Source organism: Silene latifolia, chromosome Y (assembly GCF_048544455.1).
Source record: "Silene latifolia isolate original U9 population chromosome Y, ASM4854445v1, whole genome shotgun sequence".
Taxonomy (NCBI): Eukaryota; Viridiplantae; Streptophyta; class Magnoliopsida; order Caryophyllales; family Caryophyllaceae; genus Silene; species Silene latifolia.
Window position 1 is genome coordinate 389,940,958 of NC_133538.1, and position 16,932 is coordinate 389,957,889.

At 36.8% G+C, this 16,932-nt stretch overlaps 1 protein-coding gene across 1 annotated transcript; it reads right to left on the reverse strand.

Moving 5' to 3' along the window:
* Window positions 1–1,032: 1,032 nt before the first annotated feature.
* On the reverse strand, window positions 1,033–2,874 carry LOC141634364 (uncharacterized). The gene is made up of 2 exons (XM_074446571.1): window positions 1,865–2,874; window positions 1,033–1,779 (listed from the first exon to the last, which is right to left on the reverse strand). The coding sequence occupies exon 1, from the start codon at window positions 2,858–2,860 to the stop codon at window positions 2,111–2,113; it is 750 nt and encodes a 249-aa protein (XP_074302672.1). The 5' UTR covers window positions 2,861–2,874; the 3' UTR covers window positions 1,033–1,779; window positions 1,865–2,110.
* Between the last annotated feature and the right edge of the window lie 14,058 nt (window positions 2,875–16,932).

Genomic DNA, 16,932 nt, shown 5'->3' on the forward strand with positions numbered 1-16,932 from the left:
GTCACCTGAACTTGCCTGATAATATTTTGGACATTTTGTGTAATTTTTGGAGTATACAGCGTTTTGGAGAAGATGTCACCACATTATCTTATAATGTGGTTACATCTTGTGCAAATCTCTGAACTGGAGTGTCACCATCTATTATCCATGTGATCACATTTTGCAAAAATCTCTGAACTGTTCTGACCACCTAATATTGTTGTGATCACACAGGTGAAGTTGGTGACATTGTAATATAATGTGTTAACATCTTTCAGATAACTCAGTGTAAATAATCTGAAATTTGTTTTTATCAGTCCAAAATGTGTACTTGGTGTTTATCAGTCCAATATAACTTGCATGAATGGTGTGTCAAATTCACAACTTCAGAAACAGGTCTCATATAACTCCCTAATGGAGACATTGTTCAGCTACATGTTTTTTCTTTATGTTGTGACATTTCAACTAATTGTAACCAAAACATCATTCATCAAATTTATTATATAAATGGCAACATTATATTGTCTTCTGTGAACATTATAATTTAATGAATAAAATTAGTCTCACATAATTTAATTAATTTATGTCGTGGTATTTATAACTTTTTATAACCGTATTATCATTTATACAAGTTATTTCAAAAGAAGCTCAGATAAGCTCCTAATGCTGACATATTACACCATCAGAATAAATCTTTTTATGTTGAGTCATTTGATTTATCTGTATCCATATTATCATTTTATCCAACATATTTCATAATGGCAACTTTATATGCCTATATTTCACCTACAATAACTTGTTGATGGTCACATATTACACCTACAATATAGTTTCTTTTATGTTGCGTTATTTGACCAATTTGTAACCATTTTATCCTTTATCCAACTTACTACAGAAATGGCAACATCATATGCGTCTTTGTGACAGCTTCAACTTTTATCGGGACATATTTTGCTTGAAACCAAATGTCATCACTTTTAGACTAATTACCATCAGATAGACCAATAAAATACGAAACGATAAATTGCTAACAAAGCAAGTTTATAAGGCAACATTAACTTATATTCACAAGTTAACCACAACCAACTAGTGCAGGTTACACCCTACTTCCATGACATGAATACAAAATGAAGCATCATTCATGTCAATTACTTACAACATACTAAACATGTTTCAAACATGCTTCAAAATACGAGAGCCTTGTTTTTAACTGATAACAACTACCTACAATCAAATGCCATCCCCGACTAATAACATTGTAGGCGATATTAACAAAATGTTGTCATCACAAACTACCTTCACAAACTACCTTCACTTACCACCACGTTTTCTCCCTCGGGTCCCCCTCCCCTCCTGTAAGTTGCAGTCACCACTGTCGTAGTTTCAGAATTAGGCGGCCCCTCAACAACTGCCTCGCTAGCAGCCTCGCTAGCAGCCTTGGGCAAGGGGTTTTCCACTGTTTCATCCCTTACCTCCCCCTCTGGTAAACCTATGTCATCCAACCCTAGATCAAATGAGGGGGGGCTCTATAAGAGCAGCTGCCACGGCGTTGTCCACCAGTTGTCCCATCCTATGAAAATCAGCGAGGAAGCTTTCATTATTCTCCAAAGCTTGGGTCCATGAAAACTGAGAATGTTGTTGGGTCGGCTCCTTGCCATCTTCTACCTCCTCGGACTGAAGCACCTCATCAGCAATGACATCGACAGAGAAGAATGCTTCCAACTCCTTTGTCATATCATTTTAGAGCCGTGAAACCAGCTCCAGGTTGCGTTTTGAGGTCATCCATTTCAGTCTCCGCACCTGCAAACATGAAAGTAGGAGAATTAGGAAATATTCATTTTCAATAAATCGATACTTATTGAGACACACTAGCAAAGATACTTACATCTGGATACTTCGCCTGAAGTTCCTCATCATTCATCAGTCCAGCGGGGAGTGGTAGGGTTATGGTCCTTCGCGCGTTATCTTCTAACTGGTTTGGGTCCTCCACAGGCAGGCGGTACAAGACTTTAACCTGATGTCGGGATATGGGGTAGAACTCATTCTGCCATTCGCCTATACCAAAGTGGCCGCCATTCCTACCGTAAGCAACCTTCTCCTCCTTCACCCTTTCCCTGATTTCGTCGTAGGTCTAATGCTTCAGTAACGGCAGCTCACGGGGTGCGGGATCCCCTCTCCCGCTCAAGCGGTGGAAGTAAACCAACTGCAAAAAGAACAGGCAGCCACCAACATTTGTGGTGTCATTCTTCTTGTACGATTTCACGGCCTCGCTCAACTTACAGATAACATAGGAACACCAGTCTTGCTTCACTATGTCATCTACATTCTCCACCGCTCGGAGCAGCCTCAGATCAACACGCTTGTGCACCGTGGGCGCTAAGAAGGACCCCATCGAAAACAGCACAAATAACTTCTTAAACATACTGCCACCTTCTACCAACCCCATCATTTCCTTCTTCACCTTGTCTAGCGAAATCTCAAGAGTGGGAGCCAAATTATACCTCGCCTTCCATGACATTACTAAACCTCGATCCGGGTTGTCCTTTTTCTTTGGAGATGTCAACTGGACAGCCCTCTCTGTACATGGCAGCATGAAAACGTCGTATACATCATGCTTTGTGATGACAAAGTTCGTCTGCTCACTGAACATAAACATTTGGGAGACATCATCATAACACTCCATCAACCAGTCCGCCATTAGATGATAGAAAGCATTTGCTTTCAACTCCAAAAGCCCCCCAAACCCTATATCCTCTACGCTTTTTTTCTGAGCCGGTGTCAACATCTCAATCAGCTCATACAATGCTCTCGGGTTACCGTGACCTTCTACTACTTTCTCCTTCGTTACCACCCTGTTCACATCAGAATTTTCAACCTCCATTTCATCTTCTACTGGCTTTTTCAAGCGCACAATCATTTTCCCTTCCACCTTCGTTGAAGCCTCCCAAACTTCAAACGTTGGCGTCACACTTTGGAGCGGTTTTTGTTTCTGATTTTTACCTGTAAACATTGAAAGTATAGATTATTAATCTTAAAAACAAAAATGGCAACCATTTCATCAACAGTTGTCACCATATTACCAATATAAATTAAACTATGGAGGGGGGTAACATATTTTGACAAAATATAAACATTCAAGCACTTCCTTATGGGAAAAAGATTATTTTACCAAAATACAATGTCCATAATTTGTCACCTCTTTAGCAATATCAACTGAATTATTGAGGAATGGTAACATTTTGTACAACAAAATAAACATTCAAGCACTTTATTATATGTCCTACTATTTCCATAATTTGTCACCAATTTAGCAATATCAATTCAATTACGGAGTAATGGTAACATATTGGACCAAAAAATAAACATCCAAGCACTTTCTTATATGTAGTTCAAATTCCAGAAAATGTCAACAAATTAGCATTATCATCTCAATGATGGAGCCATGGTAACATATTGTATCCCAACATAAACATTCTAACACTTTGGAAAATGTAGTATTATTTCCTTAATTTGACACCATATTACCAATATCAATTACACTATAGAGGTTTGGTAACATATTCTACCAAAATATCAACATGTAAGCACTTAAGGTATATGTAGTGTTCTTGCCATAATTTGTCACCAAATTACCAATATCAATTCAAAACTATGGAGGTTTAGTAACATAATCAACCAAAATATCAACATGTAAGCACCTAAGGTATATGTAGTGTTTTTTCCATAAAATGTCAGCAAATTAACAAAATCATTTCAACTATGGAGGAACGGTAACATCTTGTACAAATATATCAACATGTGAGCATTAGGTATATGTAATGGGTTTTGCATAAAATGTCACCAAATTGCAAAAATCATTTCAATCATGGAGCAATGGTTATATATTCCACCCAAAATGGAAACATTTTACAACAACATGTTCTTTCCATTATGTTCATTTATTTCAACAAAATGTAACCATCTAACAACCTCAATTAAATAAAGGAGAAATGGGAACATATTGGAACACAGAGATAACTTTGCAAGCACACAGTACATTAACTAAATCTTAGTTATATGTAGTACAAATTCTATTAATTGTGACCACATTATCAATAACAATTCAACCATGGAGGAATGGTAACATCTTGTACAAATATATCAACATATGAGCACTTTAGGTATATGTTGGGTTTTTTTCCATAAAATGTCACCAAATTGCAAAAATCATTTCAATTATGGAGCAATGGTCACATATTCAACCCAAACTGGAAACATTTTACAACAACATGTTCTTTCCATTATGTTAAATTATTTCAACCAAATGTAACCATCTAACAATCTCAATTAAATAAAGGACAAATGGTTACATATTGGGCCACAGAGATGACTTTTCAAGCACACAGTACATTAACTAAATCTTACTTATATGTAGTACAAATTCTGTTAATTGTGACCACATTATCAATAACAATTCAACTATGGAGGAATGGTAACATCTTGTACAAATATATCAACATGTGAGCCCTTTAGGTATATGTTGGGTTTTTTCCATAAAATATCACCAAATTACCAAGATCATTTCAATTATGGAGCAATGGTCACATATTCAACCCAAACTGGAAACATTTTACAACAACATGTTCTTTCCATTATGTTAAATTATTTCAACCAAATGTAACCATCTAACAATCTCAATTAAATAAAGGACAAATGGTTACATATTGGGCCACAGAGATGACTTTTCAAGCACACAGTACATTAACTAAATCTTACTTATATGTAGTACAAATTCTGTTAATTGTGACCACATTATCAATAACAATTCAACTATGGAGGAATGGTAACATCTTGTACAAATATATCAACATGTGAGCACTTTAGGTATATGTTGGGTTTTTTCTATAAAATGTCACCAAATTACCAAGATCATTTCAATTATGGAGCAATGGTTACATATTCCACCCAAATGGAAACATTTTACAACAACATGTTCTTTCCATTATGTTAAATTATTTCAACAAAATGTCACCATCTAACAATCTGAATTAAATAAAGGACAAATGGTTACATCTTGTACAAATAAATCAACATGTGAGCACTTTAGGTGTATGTAGTGTTTTTTCCATAATTTGTCACCACATTAACAAAATTAATACAATTATGACGAAAGGTTACATATTGCATGGAAAGTGGACACATTTTACAGTAACAACAAATTTTCATAATGTTTAAATATTTGAACAATTTGTAACCATCTGAAAATATCAACTGAATACAGCAGGAATGGTAACATAATGGATCACAGAGAAAACATTTCAAGCACATATTATATTAACTAAGTGGTAGTTATATGTACTGCAAATTCTGTTACTTGTGACCACAATATCATTATCAAGTCAATGACGGAGGAATGGTAACATCTACTACAAATAAATCAACATGTGCGAACTTAAGGTATATGTAGTCTTTTTCCCATAATTTGTGTCCAAATTAGCAAAATTAATTCAATTATGGACGGATGTTGACATATTGTATGAAAAGTGGATACATTTTTCAAAACAACAAATTTTCACTTTGTTATATTATTTCAACAAATTGTAGCCATCTTACAACATCCATCTAATAAATGAGAAATGGTAACATATTTCACCATAGAGAAAACATTTGAACCACACATTACATTAACAAATTAAAAGTTAGATGTAGTACAAATTCTACTTCTTGTGACCACATTATTAATTATACCAGAATCATGCTCATTGGTTACATACTTAACACCTCAGTAAACATTATTGCCGTGCATTTCATGAAGATCTCAGTTCTATGTTGTCTGATTTCACCATTTTTAATACATGTTGCAAACTCAATACGATATTTGATAACTGGTTACAAATTAAACCCAAATGTAAACATATGGAAGTCACGCATTTTATGAGGATTTCAAAAACGGAGTTATGGTAACATAGTAGAAAAACAGGTAAACATCTTAACCATAAATTACATATATTATCCATGTACAAATCATCAGGACTTCAACTAATGTTTTTAAATAATAAGAGATGGTGACATAATGCAACAAAAACTATACAACTAAAGGACAAATTACAAAAACTAAACAACTAAAGGACAAAGTATCTCTGAAATTTGTCCTACCATTTCAGATCGTTTGTGTTTTTAAACAACTCATCACATTATTAAATTAACTGTCCACATAGGTCGAATAAAAGCAATTTAATTATTAACTTCAAAAGGGTTGACATTTTACCTCCTTTTCCCTTCGCCTTTTTCAACGACACTTTTGGTGGTGGCTCCAATTCTTCACTTTCAGATTCTTCAGTGTCGGATTCACCCACTTCCTCTTCAATGACCACACCCTTCCTCTTGCCAAAATTAGCTTTCGGCCTCCCTCTTTTCCGCACACCGACTTTTTCCTTGTTCTTCACTGCATCTTGTTCTACAAGACAAAACCAAACTAACAAACATAAATATTCACCAAATATTCAACCAGATCTACAACATTTGATCCAAATGCATGTTCAAATCGCTACAAATAATGACCCCAGAAATAAAATAAACAAAAACCACAAAATATTGAGACAATAATCCAAATTGTTGGCCACATTTCTCAAACATTTACCCATTTCCATCTCTTCATCAGGTTCTTCTTCAATAACAACCTTCCTCCTCCCGGTGGTGGCTCTTGGCCTCGCTGGTACATCTTCCACCGTCGTAGTTGTCGCCTTTTTTGGAGTGGTTCTTGTTGCCATTATCTTCTTCCCCATTTTTTTGGTACTAATTAATTATTTTGCATCAACAGTGAAGACGGATAGAGCAATTGATGAGAGAAATTGAGAAAGGTAGATATGGAAAAGGTAGAAATGAAAATAATTGAGGGGGAGAAACGAGGTATACAGCTGGGAGGGAGAAACGAGGCAAGATTTTTCTGGATACTAAAATGTTCACTTATTAAATACTACCAACCCCACCACAGATCCATTTCCCAGCCTATATTAGCAATCCAGTATCAATCCCACCCGTCTTATAAATAAGACGGATACTAATGGTCTTAAGGAAGACCTATTGTTATATTAAAGGGAGTAGGTTTGTCGTGGACATATGGATCAATATGAGGCTATGGATGGTGATTTTAGTATTTTAAATTATGAGCAACAGTCAACAAGGATTGTGTACGGTACGAGTTTGAGTATAAGGCTATTGATTATTGCGTATCATATATTTTAACGAGATATTTAGGCCCTGTTCTTTCTGGCTTATTTTCAGCTCACTTCAGTTCATCTCACTTGATTCGATTCGATTTAACTTTATTCGATTCATTCATTTCACATTTCACTTTCACTTCATTTAGTTCGATTCAAATTTCCACTAAGTTCAGCACATTTCATTTCTACTTATCTTAAACTTCTAGATTTTATTAATATTTTAATATTTATTTATTATTATTATTATATTAAAATTGTTATATCAATATTATTAATATTTTTATTTTTATTATTAATTAAATAATCATCACAATTATTATTATTATTATTATAATGAATATTGTGATTACTACAATCAATAATATCGATATTAATATAAATAATACAATTACTAATACTCTTATTAATATGAATATGAATATCAATTAATTATGATATTATTAATAACATTGCTACTATTAATTTTAATAAACAAATATTATTATTAAAAATATTACTATTATTACTTTTATTATAAATACATTTTTTTTTCAAATAAGAACTTTATTTTTTCACATACATTTTTTCTTAAAATTTCAATTTAGTGCCCTTTTTTACCTAAAACCCAACCAAATGAATTCTTAAATCATCATTTTTCCTAAAACTTATTCTAATTCCTCAAATGACACAAAAGATTGATTCTAATTTAACAATTAATAAAGTATTTTACATTTTTTTTTATCAATTATTAATATTATTTGTTGATTTTTAATTAATCATTCAAAATTTTTTTGTTTGTTAAAGATAAAATTAGGATTTGTTAAATTTTATTTATTTAATTAATTAAATTACGATTGATGGTGGTTCTTGGTGGCTACCGAATTACTCAAATTAGTATGATACTTACACGAGCTAGGCTTTGAACAACAGTTTGGCAAATTGGTGCTCCATTATTACATCTAATTAGGATAGAAGGTGGTTTGTGGTGGCTACCTAAACACTCAAATTAGTATAATTATTAGTATATATATTATTATTAGTAATCTTCTTCTTCATCTACTAATAATAATAATAATAATAATAATAATAATAATAATAATAATAATAATAATAATAATAATAACAACAACAATAATAATAAAAATAGTAGTAATAGTAATAATAATAAGAGTTTTTCTATCATGTGCCCACTAGGCACATGTTAATAAAACCAAAATGGAAATAGTTAATGCTATTTTTATGGGTAAAAGGTAAAGGTGGTTATTTATTTCAATTTTCCATGACAATAGCATTAATTATTTCCATTTTTGGTTTTCTTAACATGTGCCTAGTGGGCACATGATAGAAAAACCCTAAAAATAATAGTAGTAGTAATAATAGTAATAATTGTAATATAATAATAGTAATATTATTATTGTAATTGTGGATAGGGCCACCCGCGCCGCGCGCACCCGCGCGTTGTTTGGTTTTAAGGCGGCGACACTTCTCCCACGGAACCTTGGTTTGCCAAAGCACGTCATGGGCAGTTAGCGATTTGTGAGACATTGAAACCGGTGAAAGGTTGAATAAGCCTGCATTTGTGGAGTGGCCACCAATTTATTAAGGAAAATTGGAAACCGTTCGAATACCTCGTGTCATGTCAAGACACAAAGTAATGACATGAACACTAAGAACTCGTTACCCTTAGCATTCTATATCTAGAATGACTCTCAAGATGCCAATGAACACGGATATCCAGAGATAACTGGAGTAAGGGGTGAGGGTACGTATCAGGAAGTTCTTTAACTCGAACACCTAATCCCGCCCGCCTCGATAGCGGCCTCTACTAATGATTAGGGAAGTCGTTCATATTTGATATGTCGCCGACCTAATGCATGCAATGCAACAAACATGGATTAATCCTAGCATGTGAAATTAGACTATGTCGGTTAACACGTGCTTTAGCAAACAATTTGGTCGAAGTAAATGTTATATTCAGTACATGTGCATGCCATACTATTAAATTATACATAATAATAACGATAAATGAATTACAATAATTAAAATGACAAAAATTACAAGCTTTATTTGATCTACGTCAAAAGCACGCTCAAAGACGAGATTTCGAAAAAGAGAATAAAAGGAAAATAAAATTAGAATTAAAATATTAAAATATGTCAAAGTAGAAGTGATAATATGAATAATAGTTGATTTAAACCATAATTAGGAGCTACGTCAAAGCGAGAAAGAGTTCAGTGGCAGAAACCTACCCCGAACAGGCGCAGCATCTGCTGCGTCCTTTGGAAGAGGTGCATCACTTCATGCGTCTGTTCTCGAGCTGGGTTTTGGCTGTGAAGTCAGAATCGCAACACTGTTATTGTTCGTTGGTAGATTTAAGATGGATTATCGATATTAGACTCGAATTGAAGTGTTTTAACCGATCATATGTTTCTGGGCAAGTCATAAAACGAATTAAAACGAGAAATTACAGCGGTTTACATGATTATGATTATACGTTGAACTCGTGTCAGAAATACAAAAAAAAAAGCGAAACTTGAGGTTAGATTAAGACGATATCGGATAAATAAGATTCGGAAGAAAACTTATGTATCAAATTAGGACCCCAGAACCTCGACATGAACAAGTCGAAACCCCAAAGAATCGATTTGAATTAAAACTGCGAAAACCCGCAAGTATTGAATTACTTGGGATTAAGGAAGAATTAAGCATTATAATTAAAAAGGAGTTGTTAAAATATGATTTATATACTGAAATAACAAAAAGAACGAAGGAAAATGAAAGAATAAGAAAAAGAGGAAATTTGCACGAAGTCGAGGAAGAAGAAGAAGAGCAAGAGCAACAAGCAGCCTCTGCGTTTCGTAAAAAGGTGGATTTTAAATTGGTTTTCGAACGTGCTCTTGATAGATTTACATTAATTGATACAAAATAAAAGTACAATAATAAAATGGGATTTACACCCTCAGGCTTACATGTTTGACGAAACGAGATTGACTAAATTTATCGTTTAGTGATTGCTCGACTCGAATATGCGTTGAAAGTGCCCTTGTTAGAGGATTTAGTAGATTGATTAGGTTGATTAAAGGTGGAGTTGGTCAAGTTTGTCGGTCTATGCAACGTGACTGGGACTCAGAATGATCTGAGCTTACGCGGTCGATTGATTAAGATTCAAGCACGTTGCGTCGAAAGGCAATAGCTTAGTCTAGAATGCAAAGAGAGAGAAAGAAAGGGCGGAACACTCGCGTGCCAAATATGGAGGCCGAAGGCCTTTATTTTTACTAAACATATGGAAGAGTTTTGGAATGACACAGATTTGGAAACAAATCTCGAAAATATTCTGGAAAATGCAAAAAGAGGATTGGAGAAGAGGCACAACAACTACTGCCTTTCTTCGAAGAGGCGTATCATTTGCTGCGTCTTTTCTCCAGCGGTTTCCTCCTTGGCAAGAAAGATTTTCGCGTTTTATTATTGAATTTCGGTAGATTTACACTTCCTTATTCCATGAAACACCCAATATTACGGTAGATATTTACTTAAAATATTAATTTTAATTAGGAATAAATATCTAGAGAATTCTAGAACATTCCAGAATATTCCGACTCGGCATTTAAACGGTTTTTAGAAAATGAAGCGGTTTTTGACCTGGACTCCAAATGAACTCTAATTACTGTTAAAACGACCGTATCGGTGCGTAGATGATGACCCATGGGTTAACTCGAGTGTTTGAGTTATCACTTGACGATGAACTTATGGATTGTCATTAAATCGTTCCGCGTATCAAACATGCGGCCCAATTATCACTGGGTGGTTGGCGGGTGGTGTAGAAATGAGGTATCTACAGAGCCCCCACTTTGACCGAGGCTTGGACAAGGCAAAAGTCAAAGTATAGCCATCAGGTCAATCGAAGATTACAACCTGACGATTATGGCGACGCGAGGCGGCTCAAAGGGTCTGAACTAAGGACCTGTCGTCGGGAACATTTTAGAGTCTGTCGACTATCGGGGAGGGTCGTTTAAAGTAAATTAGACTACGTAAGGAAGCTCACCGGTCATAAGAAGAAATCATACATGAGACACCCCTGGGTGAAGGATTTGAAGGTACAAATACTCTTCGGAGAATTTTATCTTAAACTCCGTGGGGAAGAACCATATGTTGAGTCGACAACGGCGCGTCCTTGGTACCGCTGAGGAGAAAATAATAGATCAACAACGATGCGTCCTTAGCATCTCTGAGGAGAATAAAGGTGTTTGATCGACAACGGCGCGCCCTTGGCACCGTTGAGGAGAAAATCCGCTTGGGTCGTCGCAAGCGAAATTCCGATAAAGAGGAGAAGCCCATGAACTATATTTAGTGATCATGAATTCTCGCTGGGGAACAAAATGTCGTGGTTGTCTGTAGTCTGTTGAAGAGAAAAAGCCGATTCGGACGAAGAGAACGCCCAAAAAGAAGCCATATGTTGAAGATAAGATGTCGGGGAAGATGCGCATGAAGCCCGGGCCCACAAATAACGAACTTATAACGAATTTTAACGAATCTCGGCTGGAAACTCGCTGAGGAAGAGGCGCAACAAAAAAGTGCGATCCTTGGAAGAGGCGCAGCAAGTGTTGCGTCTTCTCCCGAGCTCACTCCTTTCTGGGTAAAACCCGACTTATGCCGTGTTTGGTTTTATTTCAAAATCTCAAACCTATTTTGTTTTCCTTATAAAACTCAACCAAATTCCAACCAAATTCCGTCAAAACTTGATCAAAACTTGCCATAAATCATGACTAATCAAGGTATGTGTCTTGTACTTGCTTTATTTTTCATTTGAGCTTTGATTTGGGTCGAAAAATTAGGGTTTATATACCCATTTCGTTCGAAAATTTGGGCTTTCGTCCTAAATGAATTTGTCTCATGTAATTGATATTATAAATGAGTAATTGATCATGTTAGGAACATAACCATATATCTCTTTCAAATTTTTGTCAAGTATTAAGGAGTTGAGCGTGAAATGTGACGGTTTCTTGCTAAACCGCAAAACCCTTCGAAAATGGCCCTATGCTAGTCCATTTTTGATGAAGCTTGTTGTTTTGGAACCCTTGAGTAATGGGTAAACTTTCTGTTACGTCTTTGTAGATACCCGTATCCGTCGATATTGGAATTTATAGAGAACCCGACAAACACCCGATGATGATAGGACACATGTATTCTTTAGTTGTCATTGTCATTATTTGGAGCTCGTTTTACGATGTAGAATGGGCGTCGTCGATGAAGTATTTTATTAATTTAAATGATATTTAAATTAATGTTTCTTAAGTGAGTTCATTTTATTAATTTAAATGATATTTAAATTAAAGTCTTTTTAAAGTGATTTCAATTTAATTTATTTTATTTTGAATTTATTTTCCCAAGTTTATTTTATTGAAAATAAAATAAATATTTGATTTGAAAAATCATTTTATGAGTATATTTGGTTTGAAAAATCATTTATTTTAATGTGTTAATTGATTTGAAAAATCGATTTGAAAATCAAAAAGAACTCGTTTTGAACATGTGTTTTTGAGCTCGATTTTAGCTCGGTTTTTGAGCCCGTTTTCTTTACGAGTTGGCACGAATATCGAGTACACTAACCAACCTAAGCCTCTACCCATCCACCCCTGTTCGAACCCCCATAAACAAGGCCCAAATCATGCCCCAAATCACCCCCAACCAGCCCGCAAAACACGAAACAGCCCCCCTGTTTTGCAGCTCAAACCCGAGCCCAAAACCCGCTCCAAATACCACCAAAACCCGTGCCCATTAACCCTAACCCATACCCTAATGTCCTACCCATATTACCTTACCTTAACCACCAAGAAAACCACCCATACGAACCCTAGAAAACCCCCCAAAAGCTGCTGGACAGCAGCTATGTGCAAACAGGCCCGACTGCCTCTCCTCCCTTTTACCCTACTTTAACTCCTTATAAATACCCACCCTTCACCATACATTCATTCCTCTAAGTTCTCCATACATCCTACCGTCACTTACAAGCTTTAAACCCCAGAAAAAAACCCTAATTGCCTCTCAAAAACCCTCCACAAAACCGACATCCAAACTGGAACAGTTTGTGTGTCCTCTTCGAAAAACAATTCGTTCCTCCTTCAAACCTCCATCAAAACTCGAGTTTCTTGTTCCTAATTAACCATATAACATCCATCTACACATTAGACAAAGATTTACGAGCCAAATTTCCCTTGAGAGTACACGAATTCCCTCGAAAAACAGAGTGTTATACACTATGTTTTCGCGGCTTTTTCCTGTCTGTCCAGTTCTGTTTGTGCTCGTTTTTCGTGCCCTATAACTCAAAACGAGTAGGGATTGTTTTAAGATCTCTGTTCTCCTCTCTTTCTAGTTTTCAAAACATCTTTTAAATCGAATTTTCACCGTGAAACGAGAGAGAAATCGCTGTTTGAAAGTTGCTGTCCAGATTCGATAAAAACGTGTTGTTTGCTTTGTTTCTTCGTCGACGACGGCCTCTCGAGATAAAATCTACCATCGATTACGACCCAAGACGGTGTCAACGATACATTTAGGTTGAGGGTGCATCAAATCCTCCTCTTTCTCCCTTTTATTTCGTTTTTTTTGTTTGTTTTTTTATAGTTTGTTTTGTTTGTTATCGCTTTTTATTCATCGTTTAAATTAACTATGAAACTAGTTTAGTCCGAGTATGAGTTAAAGTACCACCATGAACACCCGCGTTGACTTGAGATGGGAAAATAAACCGCTACATCAGTCGGTCGTACACCCCCGTCTCATTTACATATCCTCGTGTTCAAGGTAGGGCATAAATAAAACGAATTTCTAACTTTGCTCCTCGTTTTTGACCCTTTGTTTGTCTCGGCCAATTCGACCCACCTTAGGACCCGTTGCATGTTAGTATGACTTCTGAATGTTAACATATAACTTATTTAGATGACATTAGATCAATTTAATAACCTAATTAGACACTTTAGGGTACATCAACATAGCCTTAAAAATCAACTAACAATTCTGTAATTCAATCGAATGCATCTCTCTTTCACATAATTTCTCGCTAGTATGAGAGTGCGTGATTAGTACCTTCTTATTGACACTCGATGAGTTAAATTAATTAGCGAATTTGACCTAACTTGACCCCTTTTAGGCCGTGTAGAATGCCCCTTTGCGCGACATCATCTCAACCGATCAACGTCGTTTTCAACTTGTTTTCTAATTCGTTTCGAGTTCGTTTCGCAATCATTTAATCTAACTAATGAACCTGACCTAGGACCTAGGGTAGCCGTGTTTGGTTTGGCCGTGATTTGGCTGTGTCTTTTGGTCCTTTTGGTTTCGTCCGTTTTATGAATCGCTTGTTCTTTATCGCTTTATAACTTGTAATTTATCGTTTGTTCATCGAGTTGTAATTTTCAAGTTAGTTTCCCTTTATCGAGTCAAAACCTCTTTCAAAAACCTTAGTTTTGTTTGGTTAGATGGTTGTGTCCCAATGCATGTAAGAGCGTAGTAAATCGCATGTTGTTTAAAGCAACATGGCCCAGTTTATGCTAATGCATGCTTTGGTGCGTAGCCCTATGTCTAATTCGATGAGATTAAGTGAAAGCACACATCACGAGGAGTGACCCAAGGCCGTGAGTCATGTAAGCCGTGGGCCACTCCTTTGTGCATGTTTTCCTAGGCCGAAAGGCCGTGTAATGCGTCATGTACGGTTTTGTGTATAGCGTTGTATTTTAGATCGAGTTGTATCTTTAATTTATCGTTGTGTCGGCATGAAATGCCTGGGTTGTAATAGGATAGATCCCAACGGCTCCCCCATTCCCATCAAGCCTTGTTTGTTTCGTTTATGTGTTATTAGATCAATCAACCCACATGCTAAATTACAACTTTGACAAAGTTAGTTTAGTTGCATCTAAAACGACATAGAAATTGTTGTCACATGTTAGGGTTTAAAACGATGTTTGCATATCATATATCGTAGTAGCTATGACCTTGTTTGAACTCCGACACTTGACCTAGTAGAGGCCGTTATCGACGGGCGGGGTTAGGTGTCCTTGTGGGCTTCCTAACACGTACCCTCACCCCTTACTCAAGATCTATGGTTTGTGGATCCATCTAAATACCATTGGATTACGAGAGTCATTCAAATCGAGTGATATAGGGTACAAGTCGTTATCTTTAATCACTCGTAGTCGATTGGCTTTATGCTTTTCGATGAAAGGTGTAAAGTTGACTTGAACGGTTCCAAGTTCCCAAAAAACTTGGTGGCGACTCTAATTTGTCTTAATTCGATTCGAAAGAACCTCGAGTCGATTATGCCTAGTGTGGATCCCGCGGACGCAGCTTCCGAGGGCCTTGTCCACGATTTGGCGACTCTCTTTGAAAAAGAGGACTAGTTACACTTTGTTTCTAGGGTCTTTTCCTCCGAGGTGAAACTTGAAAAAAAAGTGTTGGAGAGTAAAACATTACTTATAGTGCTACGATTCATGCATAAACCCTTAAGGACTTGCCCGGGCCGTCCCAGCGTTTCTTCGTGATGCGTGGGGGGCGACGTCCCACTATGCTAGGAAGCTGCACATTGCTCGCTTCCACTTCACCTCGCGTGGTTCTTGATGGTGGGGATGATCTTCTAGGTACTCTACCTTAAGACACCTTGCTCTATAAGACCGCAAAAGGATGGAGGGCATAGACCTTCTTGTAGAAGACTTGCCGAGACTTAGAGATGTCTAGGAGCATACATCCTTGTAACATGAGAATGACAATGTGCAAATTGTTTTCCCGAGTCTTTTCGAAATTTCCCATGTCCTTTTCAAAACCGAACTTTTGAACAACTTACTTTCAAAATAGCATGGTTTTAAAAACGCGGAATGCTGCCCAAATAGGACTAGAATTTTCGGCCCAAAATGAGCTTTTATAGTCGGCATGCTGCCCATTTCAAATCTCATTTTCGAATCAATCTTTCGTTTTTTTTTCAAAACCAATCCAAAATGCCTCTCGAACCTCAACCAAGCATGAAATGCGTCAAGTCGTGTCCGGGTCATGGCCGTGTTAGGCCGGGTGTGTTTCGTTCTAAGAGTCTAGAACACGACCTTGTTGGGTCACCCAAGCCCACCTCTTGGGCCTTGAGTCATGTTGGTCGACCATTTGGTCTAGGATAGTCCACAAAAACGCCCAAGCTAAGCCATTTAGGGCGTTTCACCCGAACCTATGGGCTATGTTAGTCCAATCACGGGTTTAGTCACACCGAGTCCAGTTTAGAATCGTGCTATGACAGTTTGAGTCATGTCGTTTTGCCGAGTCTAAAATGAACCAAGGCCTAAATCCAACCGTGAGTCGAACCTTTGGTTAGTCAGTCTCAAGTCGAGTCTTTGTTTGAGTCAAGTTGGGGTCGTGTCCTTAAGTGTGCAGGGGCTCTTACTTTAAATATTGACTCAGTACGGCGTTTTCTTGTAGAAAGGCCGCCAAAAACCCGACGTCAAGCAATGGAAGATGCTGTTAACAAGCTCACTGAGGCCGTGAACCTCATGATGACCCGAATGGATGCAATCGAATCTAAGCTGAGTGAAGATTCCCCTCCATCTACCCCACCTCTCGATCGATCCGAGAAACGGTTCAAGTTCATCGAAGACCGTCTGAAACTCTCCCAGAGGAAGAACATCCACTATGAGAATGCTAGGGCCTATGCCCCAGTTCCGGATAAGTTGCCCACGAACATGGTACTCACTAACATCCCAAAGTTCAAGGGCACCAAAGATCCAGTCCACCATGTTAAGGCCTATAAAGG